Here is a 20,254-nt window from a genome sequence, read left to right on the forward strand (position 1 = left end):
CCTGGGCTTCCTGATGAGTTACTGGCAGACTGCCTCTGTGGGACAAGAGGGTCACCTGCAAGCCAGACAGTCCAAATCCTCCCTGAAACACATCACTCTCCACTCAATGCTTACCAATTCCCTTCAAGGCTGCTCCAGCTGCACATTTTTAAAAGTTGTTCTATTCAATGAGAAGACATAGACACAGGGAGGGGAACATCACACACCGGGGCCTGTCAGGGGGTCAGGGGGTCAGGGTCAAGGGGAGGGAGAGCATTAGGACAAATACCTAATGCAGGCAGGGCTTAAAACCTAGACGATGGGTTGATAGGTGCAACAAACCACCATGGCCCATGTATACCTATGTAATGAAACTGTACATTCTGCACATGTATCCTGGAACTTTAAAATAAAATAAAAACTTCTTAAAAAGTTGTTCTATTAAGATATGGTCTGTGGTTTGGGAAAATGGTGACTCCTTGTCCTGTTCTTAGAGAAATATTTCATTTTGTAGGGATGACTGGCCCGGGGGCCCAAAATCTCACTGTCAGTCTGCTCTGGTTCTTCAGCAAATGCTTTGAATCAGGGTTGATGGTGGCAAAAATTGGTAGTCAACACCTTCAGCATCGTGGTCCTTCCCTTGCATCACTGGCCAAGCTTCACTCTGGTGAATTCCACATATAAGGCTTGCCCAGCCCTGTCTCATTCTCTTGGATGAGCCACAGCCATGCTACCCACCAGGACCAGGCACTTCCTCTGCACACTCTGTGGATAGCAGACATTTCCCTGAATCCATGAAAGCATCATCCGCTTAAACCACTATTTCTTAGTGTTGTTTTTTGCAACTTTGAATTCCACAATTTCTGTTTCATGCTCTGCATAAATTGGAGAATACTTGTGAAAATTCCTTATCTCACAGTCCATTTTCTGTAACATTAGTCTTAGCCCTTTTAAAATCCTGGGCCTTGCTCTCTTGAAGTTTTTCTGGGATTGAGGCCAGTGAGATGGCAAAGCTGCTGTCACTGAGGTATGGCCTGGAGAGTCCTTTGGTGTCTGGGGGAGAAGGCAGGGCCACCAGCATGGGAGCCAGGAATAGGGGACGACTCCAGGGGATGAAGCCCAAGGAAGACTCAGCATGTCAGGTGCAGATCAGCGCAGGATGAGGCCCTGAAGTGTGGATGACCAGCCACTCACAGGGGGAATGAGGCTCTTTGGCCCTATTTCTCATGGGGCTGGTATGTGGGGCCCCAGGTGTCCCTGTGCTCAGAGCCTCAGCTTGCAGGGAGCCCCTGTCAGCCCCTCCATGGGAGTTGGGAGTTAAAGGGGGCCATGAGCAGCTCTCCTGGGGGAAGTTCCTTGTCCTGGGATGGGGGCACCCGTCCCTCAGGCCCCACCTGTCCTTTTGGGCTCCAAGCACAGAAAGTTGCAATCTCGGTCTTCACATGGAGACCAAATGTGTCCCAAGCCAGGCTGCAGCACACACATGAGGGCTTAGGTAAACAGGCCAAAGCCCACTGCTCCCCATGACAAGGGCAAATGTAACAGAAAATGAAGCGGACAGACTTCAGAGAATGTCGGGGAGCTGCCCCAGAGGTGGAAGCCAGGAACGCGGGACAGCTGGTGCCTGACTGAGGGTGCCCATCACCACAGCCCACATCCTCGTGCATTTCCACAGGGTAAGTCTGGCTCCAGCATTTGCTCTGGAATAATAGGGCCCCACAGCACTGATGATCATGACCACCTGTCTGCCAGAGAGATGTGAGAGAGACTGAGGAGAAGAGTGCCCTTTGTGATGCTCCCTGAGCCAACTGACAGGAAAGGGCCTCTAGGGCACACAGGCCCCAGACTCAGCATTTGTATCTGGCTCATGAGCCTGATGACTCTGGGCAGCAGAGTAGCACACGGTGGACGCATGCTCTATATTGAGTTAGGCAGGCCAGGAGCTGACTGCTGACAATTGGCCTGGCCACATCCTTGCACTTCACTGTACAAGAGTCTCAGGGTGGAGTGAAGTGAGCTCTGAGACCACACTACAGAAAATTCATTGCGGGAAGACCAAGCATGCCCAGGACAGCTATATAGAATGTGGTTTTTGGGTCCCTCACACCATCTAAAGCAGAGGCTCTTAAATAGCTGGGGTTAGGACACTCCCAAATCTTCACTGAAATTTCCAAGCCCATCACCTACTCCAAATTTTGCTAGATTGCCTGAGGGTCCATGGACTCCTGGACAAGAACACCCTGTACTGGTCAGCAAAGTTGCCATGTCAGAGCCACGAGGTCAGGAATTCAAAACCAGCCTAGCCAAGATGGTGAAACCCCGTCTCTACTAAAAATACAAAAATTAGCCAGGCGTGGTGGCAGGTGCCTGTAATCCCAGTTACTCAGGAGGCTGAGGCAGGAGAATCACTTGAACCTGGGAGGCAGAGGTTGCAGTGAGCCGAGATTGCGCCACTGCACTGCAGCCTGGGTGACAGAGTGAGACTCCATCTCAAAGAAAAAAAAGATTATACATCATGACCAAGTTGGATTTATACTTGGAATGCAAGGATGAGTGAAGATACAAAAATCAATCAAGTCATACACCACATTAATATAATGAAAGACAGAAACCACATGATTCAGACAAAGCATTCAACAAAATTCAACACCATTTCATGATTAAAAACACTCAACAAACTAGGAATAAAAGGAAAATACTACCACATAATAAAGGCCTTACATGAAATGCCCACAACTAACATTATGTTTACTAGTGGAAGACAAAGCTATTCCTCAAAGTACAGGAGAAAGTCAAGGATGCCCACTCTTGCCACTTCTATTCAACGTAGTACTGGGCCAGAGCAATTAGACAAGGAAAAGATATATAAAAGGCATTCCAGTTGGAAAGGAAGAAGCAAAATTATTTCTATTTACAGATTATATGGTTTTATATGTAGAAAACCCTAAAAATTCCACCAAAAACCTGTAAGAACTAATAAATGATTTCCGCAAAGTTACAAAATGCAAATTAACACACAAAAATCCATTGCAGTTCCATACATTAGCAACGACCAATATGGAAAGGAAATTAAGAAGAAAATTTCAGACCAGGTGCGGCAGCTTACACTTGTAATCCCAACATATTGGGAGGCTGAGGCAGGCGGATCACTTGAGGCCAGGAGTTTGAGACCAGCCTGGCCAACGTAGTGAAATCCTGTCTCTACTACAAAAACAAACAAATAAACAAACAAACAAACAAAAACAAAAAACCCACAATTTTATTTATAATAGCATGAAAAAGAACAAAATACTTAGAAATAAACTTAACCAAGGAGGCAAACAACTTGGACACTAAAAATTACAAAACAACAATGCTACAAGAAACCAAAGAGTATATAAATAAATGAAAAGACATCTCCATGTATGTGGATTTGAAGACTTAATATTGTTAAAATGTCCATATTACCTAAAACAATTTACAAATTCCATACAATCCCTATTACAGCATTATTCACAGTAGCCAAGAGATGCAATCCAAATATCCATTGGTGGATGAAAGGATAAAATATGGTATATACATACAATGGAAGACTAAGCAGCCTACGGAAAGAAGGAAATCATGTCACATGCTAAAACATGGATCAATCTCAAGAACATTATGCTAAGTGAAATAAGCCAATCACAAAAGGACAAATACTTTCCCTTCATATGAAGTATTTAAGGTAGTCAAAATCACAGAAACATAAAGTAGTGGTTGCCAAGGGCCGGGGGTGGGAGTAGGGGGGAAATTAGTATTTAATGTGTACAAAATTTCAGTTGTGAAAGATAAAAAATTTCTAAAGATGTAAATTTCACAATGATGTGAATATACATAACATTACTAAATTGTACAATTTAAAATGTTTAAGATGGTTTTTAAAAAAGGAAAAAGCATAGGAATAAATTTCATGACCTAAGACTAGTTAACGGTTTCTTAAACATGACATCAAAACCACAAGTAACAAAAGAAAAAATAGATAAATTGGACTTCATCCAAAGTAAAAACTTTTGTGCTTCAAAGAGTACCATCAAGAAAGTAAAGGACAACCCATAGAATGGGAGAATATTTCTGCAAATTATATCTTGTAAAGCATTTTTATCTGGAATATATAAAGAATTCTTATAACTCAATGACAAAACACAAACCAATTAAAAATTACTAAATGTTGAGTACACATTGCTCCAAAGAAGATATACAAGTGGTGAATAGGTACATGAAAGAGGTTCAACATCAGGGAAACACAAATGCAAACTACGATGAGATGCAACTTCAGAACCACTAGGATGACTTTATCAAAAAGAGAGTTGATAATAAATGTTGGCTCGAATATGGAGAGACGCTGGGACCCTCACACAGCTAGTGGGTATATAAAATGGTTCATGTACACTGGAAACAGTCTGGCACCTTCTGAAATGGTTAAACATAGAGTTTCCATATGGCCCATCAATTTCATTCTTAGGTATGTAGCCATGAGAAATGGAAACATACATCCCCAGGAAACCTTGTACACAAATGTTCTTAGAAGTGTTATTCACAATAGCCAAAAAGTGAAAAAAACCCAAACGTTCTTAACTGATAAATGGATAAATTTTAGTATATCCATTAATGGAATATTATTCAGCAACAAAAAGGTTTGATGTAATGATACATACTAAAAATGTAGATGACATTGGAAATATTATTCTAAGTGAAAGAAGACAGATGTGAAAGACACACATTGTATATTCCATTCATAGGGCATCATGCAACGCTGAAGTTAGAATCAAGTGAGCTACAAAAGGGCAGCCACCTGGATCAAGTCCATCCTCATAGCTGTCAGAAAGCACAGCATGTTCACTAACGGGGGCAAGCCTTGCTCACGTTGTCAGATGGAGTTTCCCACGAGGCTATGGCTTCTTCGGGGCCCTGTCATCCAATGGTGAAGGGAGGGGTCTCTGGAGGCAAACCTGCCAGGGGCCACCCCAGCCGCACTGGTTCCCAGAGAGTGACCTGGGTGTGTGAGCAGGGAGGCCAAGCCGACCAAGAGCCTCAGCACACCTCCAGCACCTGCTGTGAGCAAGCTGCATGGCTTCCCCAAGTGTGGATGCGATGACATCATGGGTATTTGCAGATTCCTTTTCACTGTGTCCCAGGCTCTCCTGGTTCATGTGTGATACACTGCACTTGGGGTGGAGGTGTGCTGACAGTTGTAAAGGGCCGAGACTTTCTTTCCTGTGGCTCTGATGCACGGTTTCCAGATACCAGTCATGAAGGAAGTTCTTGAGATTATGGACTTTGTCCTAGTCACATAGGGCTGCTAGGACAAAGTGCCATAGACTTGGGGGTGGTGGCACATATTAAAAAAAGAAATGTATTTGTCACAGTCTGGAGGCTGGAAGTCCGAGGTTAGCATCCCAGTGGGCAAGGTTCTGGTGAGGGCTCTCTCTCTGGCTTGCAGATGGCCGCCTTCTCACTGTGTCCTCGTGTCAGGGAGAGAGAGAGCTCTGGGGTCTCTGCTTCTTACCAGGGCCCTAATCCCATCATTAGGGCCCCACCCTCATGGTCTCTTCTAACCCTGAATAACTCCCAAAGGCCCCATTTCCAAATACCATCACGTTGGGGGTTAGGGCTTCAGCACAGGAACTGGGCGGGGGACGTATGTTCAGTCTACCAGAGCCCCCCAGTCAGCCCCACTGTGCCCATTTAGGGGCAGATTGTAGGGCTCAGGTGGGACACAGAGGTGGAGGAAGCACAAGTTCTGCTTCCTAGGAATGGCTCAGCCAAGACAAGGACAGGGACAGTGGGATAGACAACAGCCAGTGGGGTAACCAGCAGGAGCCCCAAGGTGTCACTTTCACCCTTAGGTGAGGAAGTTGGCTGGGCACCCACACACGCCAGAGTATGGACCATGTTCCCTTCAAACACGGCTCACTTAACATTCCTAAACCCTGCAAAGGGGCAGTGCTACCTTATCTCCTGAGGATGGCCCTGAATGTAGAGGAGTCACGGGAGCTGCCCACATCACCCACCAGTGACTCTTCGCTCCCCACATTTTCCCCGAGGGCCTGATGTGCACTGAGCTGGGGAAGCCCTGCCAAGATAAACTCTCCTTCCCAAAGGCCACAGAAGACAGCAGGCCTCCGACACTGCCCACATCGAGCAGAAGGGACGGGGCAGAGGGGCATCTGTCAGGCTGACTGCTGTGTTCTGTGGGCAGATGGGGCCAGAGAGGACCCAAACATGGCTCCCTTTGTCACTTGGCCGAGGGGCCAGGCCACCGTGTACCAGACAGCTTTGCCCCACCAGCCTCTGCTGCTGGGCCAGCCCCCAGCGCCGTGACCACAGCTCTGCACGCAGGCAGTGCTGGGACCAGTGCCCTGGCAGTCACAGGGGTCCTGAGCCAATAAGCGCCCTGGGGGAGGAATCAGAACTCAGACCGTGGAGAAGGTGTTGGCCAGGAGGGAACCAGGGTGGGTGCCGGATCCTGTCCATGCTGGGATCTGAGATTCTAAGAGGTGGGTTAGGGGTAAGGGGGGCAGAAGTTGGCCCATGGGGTGAGGGCAGTTCAGCAGAGATTGGGAGGACAGGACAACCTGGGAAAGAGCAGAGCGTCCTCCCCAGCCTCGGTCCCTCTCCTGATGCAGTCCTCATCTCACTCATAGACTCTGGAAGTCTCCCTTTGGCGAACACCTAGCCCCCAACTCCCAGGGCACTTCCCAGACAGCCAATGCCACATCCCAGGCAGCCCCTGCTCTGCCCTTGGGGTCTGTGCCTGGCAGAAGGGCGGCTGACCCTTGGCCCCTCTTGGCCTGGGCCCCAGCTCCTCCGGGCCCTGGAACCAGCAGAAACACCCACCCTGCGCCTGATGGACTGGACATGCTTGTTCCCATTGGTGATGGTGTGTTGGGAGGGAACTGTTTTAGAAACCAATGTAAATCTGTGTCTACATCAATTCCACATGAGTTCAGTCATCATATGGGAAGGGAATCATAGCTGTGGGGGGCTCCATGCAGGACCTTGAGGGCCCCGAGGCCAGTCCCTGTGGCCACAGCAAGGAGCATCTGCTTTAGCTAGTTGGACAAGACTCTCTCCTGCCCAGAAACAGGCAGAAGGACTTCCCCTGCTCCCCACCCATCATCGTATCCCAAACACACCTGTGTGGATGGTCACCTCAACGTCTCCCCTCAGCCCAGTGCCCGCGCTCTTCCTGATGAGGGTTAAGCAGGAGCAGCCTCCTCTCCCCATGTCCATGTTGCAGGTGGCTGCCTTCTCCTCAGCTCCCACCGAGCAGAACAAGAGCCAGCCAGCTCTCTCCAATCCCAGGATTTTCCAGGGATGCTGATAACGATGGGGGGCCTCAAGAAGCCTCCCTAAAGCAGGCAGGGCCTTGTGAGTGGGTGGTGGGAGGGATCAGGGCTTCCTCAGCATCTGTCAGTTCCTGGAGCATCTGAAGGGGCTCCCTACGTCAGGAGGAAAGAGTGGGGCCGGCCCCTGTGGGTTCCCAGAGCCTGGCATCTGCCAGTTCCTCTGCCCTCCCTCACAGACACCCTCCACGGAGCAGCACAGCACCGAGGACAGAGGCAGCAGCCCCAAGAGCATTTTCCAAGACAACTACATTTATTCACACTTACACACGAGGCCCCCAACGCACTGCTTCCCACCCCCACTCCCCAGCCCCTTCCCCCCAGACCCTCCCTTCCTGCCCTCCCCATTCAGCCACCCTCTCCCTCCCCTCCCTCCCCTACCCTCCAAAGCTAAGGCCCAGCAAGATCAGCACTGGGGGAGAAGAAGCTTTTGACCGCTTTGGGGCATCGGATGCCAGAGCCCCATCCTTGGGGATCGGCCCCAGAGAGCCTGCTCAGAAGCCCCTACTGGCTACAATGCTGCTTCTTCTCCTTCCTGGAGACCAAGGGGTCACCCTTTCTCTTTTGAGACTGTGAGGGGCCACCGAGCCCCCAAGTCATGGATTGCTCCCCAGAGACGCTGAGCCCAGGCCCTGGGTGGGGTGTCTTTTCAGCAGGGGACAGGCTTCCAAAGAGAGGTCGCTTCTTGGCCGTGTTGGCAGGAGAAGGTGCTAGGTTGAGGCCTCTTCTCCCAGCAGATGGGGACTGATGAGTTCCCTGGGGTCCCCACTTTTCTGGGCTGAGAAGGCCCGAGGCAGGGACAGGGCTCTGGGGTAGCCACCAGGGCAGAAGCTTGTGCTGGGAACCCAAGAGGAAGGCCAGGCTGGGGAGTTCCTCCTCCTCACTTGACCCCTGAGCCAGCCCATGTGACTCCCTGACAGGAGACCCTCCAGGGAGATCCAAGGCATCCTTGGTACCCACGCCAGGGCAGGTGGGTCTGTGGTCCTGGGGAGGAGAGGTTGGCCGGGCAGCCCTCAGCCCAGGGGAATCCTGACATCCCAAAAGCACAACAGAGTCTTTGGACCTGGCCATGCCAGTGTGTGCTCTGCCTCGTCCCTGAGAGTCCCGGGCAGTCGTCTGGAGTGGGCAGGTTTCCATGCCAACCCCTTGTTGGGGGTCAGGGACGTCTCTCTCTGCTCCTTGGCCAGCTGCAAACTTAGAAGAACTTGAGTCCAACTGGGCCGTGCCATGACTAGGGGCTGCCCTCGCATGCTGTTTCTCCTTCAAGGGTAGGAGGCGCTTCTCCACTAGCTGCGGGAGGAAAGGGGGCACTTACTGGCACTGTCCCAGGTGTGAGCAGGGCCCAGGGTGGTGGAGACCAGGGCACTTAGGCGGCAGGTAGGGAAGCCTGAGGCAGCTGGGCTTTATGTCAAAGAGAGAGGGTGTGGCTCTGCGGGGCCTCCCGTTGGGCCTCACCACAGCTTGCATGCTGACTCCCCTCCCTGGCTCCTGTCCATCCTACTCCCTCTGAACCTGCATCTTCCCACTCCAGAGTGGCTCCCCAAGAAGCCGAGCATCCCCAGCGGGGAGGATTAGACAATCAGGTGGGCCTTGTGTGCCAGGTCCCTCCTGCCCCTGGGGTACCTGGGCAAGGGTGAGTCCTTCCTCCTGCTCCAGGTCCTGGCTTAGGACCAAGAAATCCATCTGTGGATCTGGGGAAAGCAATTCTTCCAGGAATCGGGGATGAATGACGGCCTCCACCTGGAAACAGAAGGAAGAAGGCGTGAGCTTCCTGGGCAGGGAGTAACCTAGAGCCAAGGACACCTGGAGGAGATGCAGAAAGCAGCGAGCGCCCCGTCCCCACCCTCCTGGGGCTGTCTCATATCATGGTGACCACCAGCTACAGACACAGACCACAGACCTGGTAGCTACACACACACAGACAGAGACACACAAACCACGCACAGACACACAAACAGACCCACATATGACACAGGAAAAGACACAGACACAGGTAACGCACACACTCCACACTCACACCCACACAGACACACAAAGACACACAGTAACAAACCACAGACACAAACACACAGCAACACACAGACACACACAATCACATACACAGACACTCAAATCCATGGAAATACACACACTGCTGAGTAGCTAAGGAACAGAGCTTAATTCCAAGGACCTGGGAGTGCCACCCCCTGGAATCCAGCAGACCCCAGCACTCCAGGCCAGCCCACCTTGGTGACGAAGTCTTTCTGGGAACACAGCTTGTCAATGTAGCTCAGGAGGCCCGGGTCTGGGGGCGTCCAGTCCTCTTCCTGTGGCTGCTTCACTTCGCCCTCTTCCCGTTGTTTCTCGGGCTCCCCCGTGGCCCCGAGGGAAGGCCCCAGCAGCTCCTCCATGATGTCCACATACTCCTGCACCACTTCTGGGGGGATCTCCTCAGGGACCTTGGTCTCTGCTGGTCTCTGGGGCCGGGGTGGTGGCCGGCGGGCCTTGGTCTCTGCTGGTCTCTGGGGCCGGGGTGGTGGCAGGCGGGCCTTGGTCTCTGCTCGCCGGTGGGGCCGGGGTGGTGGCCGGCGGGCCTTGGTCTCTGGCCTCTGGGGCCCGGGTGGTGGCAGGCAGGCAGTCGGGGCCTTGGGGCCGGCCTTGCTGGGAAGGTACACTGAGGAAGAGAGGGAGGAGGACGGGCGTGGTGAGGGCCGCTCCTCCTGCTTGCACCACACAGGGGAGGGCAGGGCTTGGGGATGTGAAGTGGGTCCCAGCTGGGTCAGGACCACCTGAACCACAGCGCCCCCGGAGGAGGCAGGAGGGGCACATCTGAGACAGCATTGCTTGGGAGGAAGTTTGGAGCCACCAATATGCCGTGTACTCTCCCCGCTCATCCCTGCTTCCTGGGCAGAGCATATGTGGAGTTTTGGACAGGCGAGGGGAGAGAGTAGCTAGGAAACTTGACCAGGTCAGTACCGAACATATGCTCCTGGAAACTGTCCTGTTGAAGGGAGCAAATCCCCCTCTCGAAGGGAAGCATGGGGTGTGGGGACAGTGGCCTTCCTTGGCCCCTTTGGCCTTTGCCACGGCTCCTGTGGGAATGTGGGAAGCCATACCTGGCTGCTTGACCACCTCAGGGGCCGGGGGTCCTCGAGGTTCAAGCCTCGGTGTGGCTGGAGGAGGCAGGCACTGGGGCCCCTTCATCCATTGCGATTTCTGAATCTGCATCTCCTCCTCAGCCTCAAACTCCAGGAACCTGGCGGTGAAGGAGGCCCAGGCTGTGCTGAGAGGGTCCAGGCCCCCTCCCCCCAGGACCAGGCAGCGGCCGAGGGCAGGGATAGGAGGGAGTGCCTCGGGTGGGCTGTCCAGGCCCTCACTGTGTCCCATCCCCCAGTCCCAGGAGAAAGCTGCTCCCAGAGTTCTGGGCTCACCCTCCCTCACCCGGCCCCTGCAGAGCCCATGGCATCAACGGGGCTTCCTGACTCAACTCAGGGCCACGAGGTCCAGGAGGGTCTCGGGGGACCCCTCCTCCAGGTTTCAGCTGGCCAGGGGTGGGATTTATGGCAGAAGGCATCAGGGATGATGCCCAGATGCAGGAGTCCTGAGGCTAGGACTGTGGGTCCCTGAAAGATAACCCAGGGGCACGAGGCCTGGGAGACCCCTGGTCAGGAGGAAGCAAAAGCTGAGCTCAGAGGACAGGGCCCCTTTCCCCTGAGGCTGCTATCTGTCTGCCTTCATGGAGGGGACTGCCCAGGAGCAAAGGCAGTCAGGCCAGAGATGGGTCCCATGGTGTCCCAGGTGCAGATCTCCCCAACCCAACTCCATGGCCAGGCTGGGATGGGAGAAAACCGACTTCTGGCCCCTGCTGTGAGGAGCCTGCACCCTACTCTTGTCCATAGTCACTAGCGCCCCTTCTCCCCATCCCCACAGCTGGAGGTGACCCACTTTGGGCTGTGATGCTGGCTGCTCCTGCCATGACCTCCAGTGTCAAGGCAGGGATGGCCCCAGGCCAGGCAGGGGATGCTTCCCAATAGGCCAGGACAGAGACCCCAGAACACTCTAGGTGGCAGGAGCAGCTTCCTGAGGGAGCCAGGGGCCCAGAGTGTCCTGGGTTTCTCCACACCCTCCTCATACTCCACGTTGAGAAGCCACCACGGCCACCGGGCCTCTGTCATTCACTCTCACCCTGCCACGCGGGCCCTGCTCCCAGGACCCCAGACTCACTTTTCCGCCATCTCGTAGAAGATCATCCGGTCAGAGTTGCTCGTGTGCTGCCATTCCCTCATGGCCCGCCACAGTCCCTCCTCCAGGGTCATGGTGGGCTTCCGCCGGGCCAGGGATCGGAGAACTGGGCTGTAAACCAGTGCAGTCAGTCTCAGTCTACAAGCCCACCCTTCATCCCAAGCCCACCTGCTCCCAACACCTGGCCCCTGTCCTCCCCACACCTGTCCTGCCATCTGACCCTGTCCTGTTCTCCCCCATGTGGGCTCCTCAGGCCCCAGGACACACCCCCAAGATCAAACATCAACACAAGCTACCAAGTGGCCTCTCCGACTGCCCCTCGAGTCCTCAGTGTTGAGAAGTGGACTCAGTACTATGGGTGGAACATGTGTGTCTCCAACATTCCTGTGCTGAAGCCCTCAGCACCAGTGTGTCAGTATTTGGAGGCAATCAGGGTTAAAGCAGGTCATGAGCGTGGGTCCCAGTCATGGAATCCAAGCCCTGATAAGGGCAGAAGGAGACGCCAGGGCTCTTGCTCTCAGCCACGAGGAGACATAGCCAGAGACAGCTCTCTCCAGCCAGGAAGAGGGCCCTGACCAGACACCCCATCTGCTGTCACCTTGATCTGGGACTTCTGGCCTCTGGAACTGGGAGACATGAATGTGTCTTGATAAAGCACCCAGTCTACGGCATTCGTTATGGCAGAGCCTGAGCTGACTGAGACAGCGTGCACACAGAATGATCTGGGGGTGAGGGTTAAAGTGCAGGTTCCAGGGCCCCAAGACTGAGCATTTAACCGGCTTCCTGGGGACTCTGGAGCAAGGCAGCCCCTGGGGACGTAGCCTCAGGGCCCTGGAGCATGAGGAGCAGGAGCACACGTCCAGAACCAAAGCAGAGCGGTGTCCACGCCACTGCAAGCAGCAGGTCCAGATCCCACATTCCCACAGGAGCCATGGCAAAGGCCTGGGAGCCTGGGGCAGCTCCACCCCAAGAATCAGGGTCCCCAGTGCACCGGGACTCTGCTCCAAGGAGGAATGCAACCAGTTCCAGGGTGCGGGAACAGCGAGATTTTTGGGAATGAAAATGGGGCCACCTTCCACCTACACCCCAGGCAGGGGACTTCCCTAGGGGAACGGCCAGTGTGTTGCACGGTGGATGTGCTCAGGCTCCCGTTTGCTCATCAGCGGGAAACACAGGGTCACAGAGGCACCGCAGGGTGGAGAGAGGCAGGGACTGGGAATGAAACCACAAACTCTCCCAGATGCTGACGTTGCTGCCTCACAGTCACCACAGTCCATGGCCCTGGGCTGCTGGACTCATGGTACACTCAGAGCTATCACTGGAGCCCGTGGCTTTGGGGAGTGCTCTCCTAGATGGCCTAGTCTTGATAATGATAGTAATGGGGACAGTAATCATAACTGCTGTCATGTAATGTGTCATAGCATGTGCCAGGCACTCTGCTATGCATGTCATATGTGAGCTCAGGTTATCTCTTCACCATCCTCTGAATGAAGCATCATTGTCCCTTTTTCTAGGAGGGATTGAGGGTGAAGATACAAATACCTGCCCGGCATCGGCCCCAGTGCAGGGCCCAAGACCATCCCCCTGTGCAGGCTCCACCACCGCTGTGCTAACTGGACCTCAGCGGAACTGCGGGCATGTGCCAGGTTCCTGCTGGGCCCTGCAGCTCCTCCCCCCGGCCCCATGTGAGGTGCTCCTGGCCATCAATACTGGGTTAAAGGGGAGGCACTGGGGTGTGTACTCAAAGACCTAAACCCAAACCGTAGCTCACGTCACACCAGGAACCCCCTCTGACCTGGGTCTTCTGTAAACATTGTTGTGAAAATTATTGAAAGTAAGGATTGGCTGGACTCACGGGACAGTGACGGGCAGTTGAGATGAGGCCCCTGACAGTCTGTCCTGAGCCGCAGCCAGATTAATATTGTTGAAAATGTACCTTCCCATAGTGCAGCCCATCACCCTCACAACCGCCCTTCAAGCTCCCCTGAACAGCGTGACCTCCCGTCCATCCAGCAGCCTCTTTACGTGTGAGCTGCAGGACCAGCTCCAATGCCCCGAGGACACTCACATGAGGAAGCACGAAAGCGCTTCGGTGTCAGGACTCTGGGGAAGGTGCCTCCGGGCCAGGGGCTTGTAGTGCTGCCAGAGTCGGAAGTTCTCATAGACACTCCTGGGGTTACAGGAGTCATCTGGCGGGGCCTTGGCCTGGGAGGAAGCCAGGCTGCCCTCTCCATGAGCCCCTTGTGGCCATGGCCCAGCATTCCCTTGGGACACAATGGGGGGCAACTGGGCAGCCGGTGGTGGTGGTGGTGGAAGAGGAAGGCCCTGGGACCAGCCTCCCTCACAGGCCTGGGTGCCCCCAACCACCTGGGCAGCCATAACAGGCACCACAGGAGCAGCTGCCAGGAGTAGGGGAGGTGGACACACAACACCTCCGCAGAGGGCGCCCGGAGCCTGCCAGACGAGGGGGGCCTGAGTTAGGACCAAGGTCTGCGCCTGAGCGGCCTTCACAGGCCCCACCTCTGTCCTCATCTGGACAAAGACGTTGGAAGCCCCGGCCCCACTCGGGCCGCAGCCATCCTGTTCTGTCACCAGAGGTGTGCTGGGGAAGGTAGACAGCACCAGAGGGCCGCCTGGAGGAACCCCTGCAGTCACAAGGAGCGGCCCGTGTGCTGGGCCAGGAGCGGGTGTGGTGAAGGGCAGAGCCGTGAACACAGACAGGGAGGTGCCAGGGTTCACGGTCATGCCCGGTCCCAGCACTGGGTATGCTGTGGAGACAAAGGAAAGAGGTGAATGAGCTGGGGTCTCCAGGTCCACACTAGTCACTGGGGAATCAGAGGGGAGTCCCAACAGCTAAGGGCGTATGACAGGGAAACTGCAGCTTGCAAATGTCCCTGAGTGTGCATCGGATGCTCTGTTCCTCCACGGAGAGTCGCTCCACTAGAGAGCCTGGCCCCGGTCACCAAGACTCCCTGACCCCTGTCTCCCAAGAAGTAACAGCCAAGCCTTCGCTGCCCGAGGGTCTCCCTCGGGTGTCCCTGGCAGACCCTGTCAGCCTCACAGGCATCTCCCAAGCCATGGGTCAGGGATGAGTCTCTCAGCGGCTTGGTGGTCCTCAGCGTGCTCAGCAACAGGTGAGGGGCCTACCCCAGGGCAGTGCTCGGCACTCAGAAGGCCGACAGGAAGCCAGAAGCTTCCGAATATTATGGCCCCATCTCCTCTTCAATCTTCCTTTTCCTGACGCTCTTGTAAACCCCCTTTCTTTCCCAGCTCAGACATAACAAAACAAAACCACTGGATGGAAATCTTTCCCAAGCCAGCGCCCTAGGAACCCTGAAGATAATCCATAACTCGTCATGCCCAGCATGCAAGTGATTGTCCTGGCACCACCCACAGCAAGTGCTAAATAGGGGTCAGATTCAGGCCACCCTTTCCGCAGTACTCGATGGTCCCGGCTGCCACTCAGGAAGCTCTGTTCCCAGGGAGCAGGTCTGAGAGGCAGTGGTGGAGTCCCCTGAGACAGTGTCACTGCATAGCCAGCAAAAGCCACACACGATTAAAACACAGCCAGCAAATGTCGAGCAGCAGGGCTATCAGGGGAGGTGTCTAGGGATTTTCACAGCTGCTGGTCATGTTACAATAGGTAGTGGGACAAGGAGCCCATCCCTGGCCCTTCTCCTTTGAGCTCCCAATAACCGAACATAGTGACCAACCAAAAACCAGGGGTTCTTGGGCCATGGGCCGGGTGAGGCAAAGTTGTCTGGAACTCATCCCTGTTCAATAGGACCTCATGCAGTCTCTAGTCAAGGGGAATAAGGGATACAGCACATGCACCTCATCATTCAGGACACATATCCTAACTTGAATAATAATAATAAGAGAACCATCTTCCTATTCGTGCGCTACTCTCCTTCCTCTACTGAAAAGGAAACCAGCCTTTCCAGACCCTTCCACTGAGAACCAGCAAGAATCCACACCTGCCCCCCGTTCATGAGGTAGTATAAATGGAATAGGAGCAAATTCTTCATCTCCACAGTAACACAAAGTGCAGAGGACAGGCCATGAGCTAGCAGACAAGAGGAAGTGGGTCTGAAGACCTGAGCTTCCACAGAAGGGCAAACAATTCAGAACAACTCAGGAAACCCAGGCCCTGTGTTGCCTGAACTTCCTCATCTGCCCCACCCCTGTTAAAGCCAACAGCTACCTGAACTGATGGAGAAGCCATCTCTAGGGAGAGAGCTGAGGGGCTCTGGGCTGTGGCAGTTACGGTAGCCCCCAGCCTCGCCCACCCAGGGGCTGTCACTACATGCTCTGTCACAGCCAACCCACCCAACAGTTTTCTGGCTGAGACCACTTCTCCCCACTCCTCCCTAAGATCTAGAAAACTCCAGTCCAAATCTCTCTGAACACTATGGAAGGGCACCTTCCAGGTGCCTGAAGATATGGCACAGGGTTCAGGCTTGCCTATCATCCTCCCGGGGCCACCAGCACAACATGATCCCACCACTCCCTACAAACACACAATGACGTGACCTGTCTCCTTCTAGAAAGGATCAATCCATCCACTCTGTCCTTTCTCCTACACGGTGTATTCCCCCAGGCATCTTGTTCCACCTCTAAGGGGCCGTCCTCCCTAAACACAGACTCAGGGTGCCATGGCCATCCCCACGTGTGATGTCCTTGGGGACATCCAGTCTTCCCTCCCTCCTCAACATCAGCCCTATCAACTGTCCCCGGGGCAGTGTCAAATTTGAATTCCTAAGGAGTTGAGGCATGGCAGACTCAGATAATGCCCCTATCCCTACAGGCTTACCTCCATTTGAAGCCATCCCCTCAGGCTGGGCACTGACCACCGCTGTCTGGCAGTTTCCGCAATGAGAAAAGCCAAGGGTAAGACCCAGAGAGTGACCTGGCTCACCAGACGCTCCTGAGTCCAACTGACACAGGGAAGTTTGAAAGTAAACAGGTTTCTGGAACATAGGACCCCAGACATTCTGCAGAGGGGGAGGGGCAGTGGGCAGCTGTTAGGGGTGGGGGACATTCTGTGAAGGGCTTCGGCCATTAGGCAAGAACCTGAGTTTCCCTTCCAACTGGAAGGCAGCAGCAGAGATGGCGTGTGCCTCTTTAGGCAACTTTTAAATTGTCCTTCTGACTCACAGCAAAAGCTTCTACCCGATGGCCCCTTTACTTCCATTCTTTATCAGCAGACCTACTTTTGTGCCAATCAACCCATGCTCCTTCCCACTTTGGCTCTTTCCCAGTCTTGACGAATTTCAACAGCAGCCTCACTTCGTGAACAAAATTCAAAACACATTTTCAGTCTGAGAAACACAGGGGTTCTTAGGAAGGCAAGGGGACCGGGTGTTTGAAATCAGGATGGTCTCAGCCGATCCAGACTATTAGGTGGCTGTGTGCTTATCATTGTTTAGGAAGCAATCCTTGTACCCCCAGGTCATGCATGTTGCTGGAATCTCTGTCCACACCAGCAGGCCAGCCTTACGTCCCAGCCCCTTTGCTGGAAAGCCTCAATCCAGGAAAGAGTGGCTATGTGACCTACAGCACCAAGACCAGAAAGCCTTTCGTTTTGTTTCCCAGCATATTGTGCTGGTGTTAAATGTTTATGTTTTATCTTTTGAATGATTTTAATTTAACCAAGCAATACTTTTCTTGGCTCCAAATTCAAACTGTGCACAGTGGAAGAGGCAATGACCAGCCTTCCTCCCATCTCTTTTCCCTGGCCACATTTTCTTTCCTGGAGGAAACAGGTGTTATCTGATTGTTTCTCAGCTTCACTGAAACACACCCTGGCTGGCCTCTCTCAGCTCACTGTTGGCCTCATCTTCACCATACGTTCTTGCTGTTTGGAATCCAGTGTCATCGCATGTGGTTCTCTGCATGGGAATTATTGTAGCCTGTCTTTAAAAAAAACTTCATTCTCATTTCCACACTGAGAATCACTGTTTATTAGTGTCAAAATGACAGGAAAGAGCACTCATGTTCTGTGTTGTGAACAAGGGGAGTATTAGAATAAACTGGTCAAAGGAGATGAGGAGTGAGAACTCAGAGCACAGCAACAAAATCTTCTGAGACACACAAGTCACTCCCTGCTGGGCAGGGTAATTTTGCACGATGGGAGGGTGTTGGGGAAGGGAAGAGGCCTTCAGCCAGACCGGTGCACACTGCAAACATTCACTGAAACACACCCTGTCGGCACTTACGAAGCATCTGCCCCTTTCGAAGACATTTGGACTCAAGAAGGCAGAGTTGCAGGAAAATGTAACAGCGGCCACACTGCAGGGGCAGGGGCAGGGGCAAGTGGTGGATTGCAAGTCTCAAGCCCAGGGTTCTCCCCCACTGCCCCAGTTGTGTGAGAAGGTCATTTCCTAACTCCTGTCCAATATCCCCATGAGTTCTCGGTTTTGTCCCAACTCTGAACCTGAATGGTCCAGCAAGCATTTCTGTGAAATGTCTCCACAGTGGCCACTGGGAGGGGAGTGACCTCCATGCAGTGACTGTCTGTCTGGGTGCTCCCAGGCCTTTTGTCCTCTGAGACAGAACTGCCTTCTTACATGCAGCCCTCTTCCACTGTGCAACTCTACCTCCATCTTAGCTGAGAAGATCAACGGAGAGCAGTTTAAGCAAAATCATGGTAAACTTACCAAAACAAAACAAACCGTAAACGCTTTGGAGATCTTTCTGAGGACTTGATCTTTTACCATGGGGCAAACTTAAATGATTTTCAATCAATAACTTCATCTAAGAGGGATGTTGAAGCAAAATATCATACTCGGATACTGAAGAAGCGCAGAATTTTTGGTTGCTTCCTCCCTTGTCAAGTCAGTCAGCTGATGCTTTCTCAAGATTCTCACACGTGGCTTTGATACAGGATTTGAATGAGTCTTTTTCTGAGCCAGTGATACAAAAAATATATTGTGGAAGTGTCTTGTCTTAATTCTGCAATCGCTTCTGTACATGTTTGAAGTCCTAGACCCCAGGAGGAGAGACAGTCAAATTAGCCAAAGGTAATTTGTGAAGACTGGCCATGGGCGGTGGTGGCTAAAAGTCCTCCGGCCCCTGCTGTCTGAGCATCCCCACAGAAAGTCCTGGGCCACACTGACACCTGAGAAAGAACATCTCAGGGCTTGGATCCCCTGTTCAGAGGACACATGCTCTTCCACCCAGTAGAGGAATGGCGGCTCCATGCTGTGTCCTGCAGAGCTCTCAGTCTCTGCACTTGAGGCCCTGGGCCTGCATCAACGTGAAGGCTCTTCAGTGTTATCATGTGGAGACAGACGATAGGAATCCTGCAAATGAGCAGAAAAGATGTGACGATTAAAGTTTTTTCTGAAGCTATTACAAACTCAAGTCAGTGAGTTGCTTCTCTACTAGTTTTTTATTGCCAACTGGAATTCTGCACTGTGTTGCAGAGTCAGGGGTGGGGAGCGTGGAATTGTTCCCTTACTATCTGCTGCTTTATCGACTGAAATTGATCAAGGCTACAACAAAAACATTTCTAGAAATCATTTGAATGTGGTAGGAAAAACTCTGGGAATGGAGTCAGAAGAAAGTATATTTTGGAGTGTGTTTTCAGGTCTAAAAATCTTTGCCAGAAATACTCTTTAATGGAACCTCCAGACTGAGTAGGAAAACAGGGCATAGTATTTTTTGAAAGGCATGAGCAGGAATGAAATCAATGCCATCCAAAGGGAATGCAAGACATGCAATTCGAGGATACTTTGCTTTAGGATAAACCCTCCAAAGGTAAACCTTTCAGCAAGGGTGTTACGTAAGTGCATGGACTGCAGGTTTGTATTACCGAAAATTAGGAGTGATCGTTGCGGACGCGCTGGTTTCTCAGAGGCACGGTCATGGAGGTTCCAATGAGGGGGCACTGTCTGGCCCCAGGAAGCGCCCAGGTGCCGCGTCCCTCCATTTCCACATCTCCAGCGGGGCCCTCCTAGGGCAGGCTCCTGGCCTGCCCCGTGCGCCGCCGCACGAGCCTTGAGGTGGGCGAGGTTCCAGCGCGAGGCCGGCCGCCGCCCTCAACCGCTTCCAGCGCCGGTTGCAGCGGTTCATGGCAGGGAGACGCGCAGCGCGAGAGCAAAAGGCGGTTACCCAACGGCCTTCGCTCTCATGGCGTCCTTCTTGGTGTTACCTGAAAATAAAGCCAAGGGTGATCAGAAGGTAATCACCTCCTGGTCATGCTCCCACTGGTCACCAGTGTCCGCGGGGCGACCCCACATTGTGATCAGAGCAGGCCTGTGGCTGCGCTCAAGGCGGGAACGTTCATAGCTTTCCTAGCGGGGGCCCTGCGGGATGCCCAGGCCGCGCTCCTTTCCCTTGCTCACCTGGCCCTGAAGTGAGGGGGGAGGTGTAACAATGCAGTGGGAACCTCAAAGTGTGTCTCGGCCGTGCCTTTCACATTCCAAACAATGCAAAAGCTTGAAGAAAACCTCAGCAGTTGAAACCGTGATGCAGTTCAGCAAAGAAGTAGCTCCTGTCCTCATAAAACAGTGAAGTTCTCACGGACGACCTCATTGAGTAAGTTGTGAAGCTTGTTGACTTGATCAGAATGATCAGCCAGCATGCATGTTCTAATACGCTGATTTGTCACTGATAGGAGCAGCTGCAAAGTGGAAGAACAGGCCTTTAGTCATAGTTTGTTCACTTGGTAGCACAAGTTGGTTGTG

The 20,254-nt window shown here is 53.0% G+C and overlaps 1 protein-coding gene across 24 annotated transcripts in view; it reads right to left on the reverse strand.

Annotated features, from left to right (window-relative positions):
* Positions 1–2,559: 2,559 nt before the first annotated feature.
* Positions 2,560–20,254, reverse strand: part of LOC117978206 (NUT family member 2D-like) — a 68,612-nt gene continuing 50,917 nt past the window's right edge. For 23 of the 24 annotated variants that reach the window (XM_063607462.1, XM_063607474.1, XM_063607464.1 and 20 more), the window contains 9 exons: positions 19,913–20,190; positions 19,381–19,719; positions 16,378–18,868; positions 13,633–14,332; positions 11,547–11,675; positions 10,439–10,578; positions 9,569–9,996; positions 8,967–9,083; positions 2,560–8,633 (listed from right to left, as the gene is read on the reverse strand). In XM_063607462.1, the coding sequence (XP_063463532.1) occupies positions 7,848–8,633; positions 8,967–9,083; positions 9,569–9,996; positions 10,439–10,578; positions 11,547–11,675; positions 13,633–14,332; positions 16,378–16,543 (2,466 nt within the window). In that variant the 5' untranslated portion in view covers positions 16,544–18,868; positions 19,381–19,719; positions 19,913–20,190 and the 3' untranslated portion in view covers positions 2,560–7,847. The remainder of the gene's footprint in view (positions 8,634–8,966; positions 9,084–9,568; positions 9,997–10,438; positions 10,579–11,546; positions 11,676–13,632; positions 14,333–16,377; positions 18,869–19,380; positions 19,720–19,912; positions 20,191–20,254) is intronic. The other variant, XM_063607479.1, reaches the window with a different exon arrangement.

Source organism: Pan paniscus, chromosome 8, assembly GCF_029289425.2.
Source record: "Pan paniscus chromosome 8, NHGRI_mPanPan1-v2.0_pri, whole genome shotgun sequence".
Classification (NCBI taxonomy): Eukaryota; Metazoa; Chordata; class Mammalia; order Primates; family Hominidae; genus Pan; species Pan paniscus.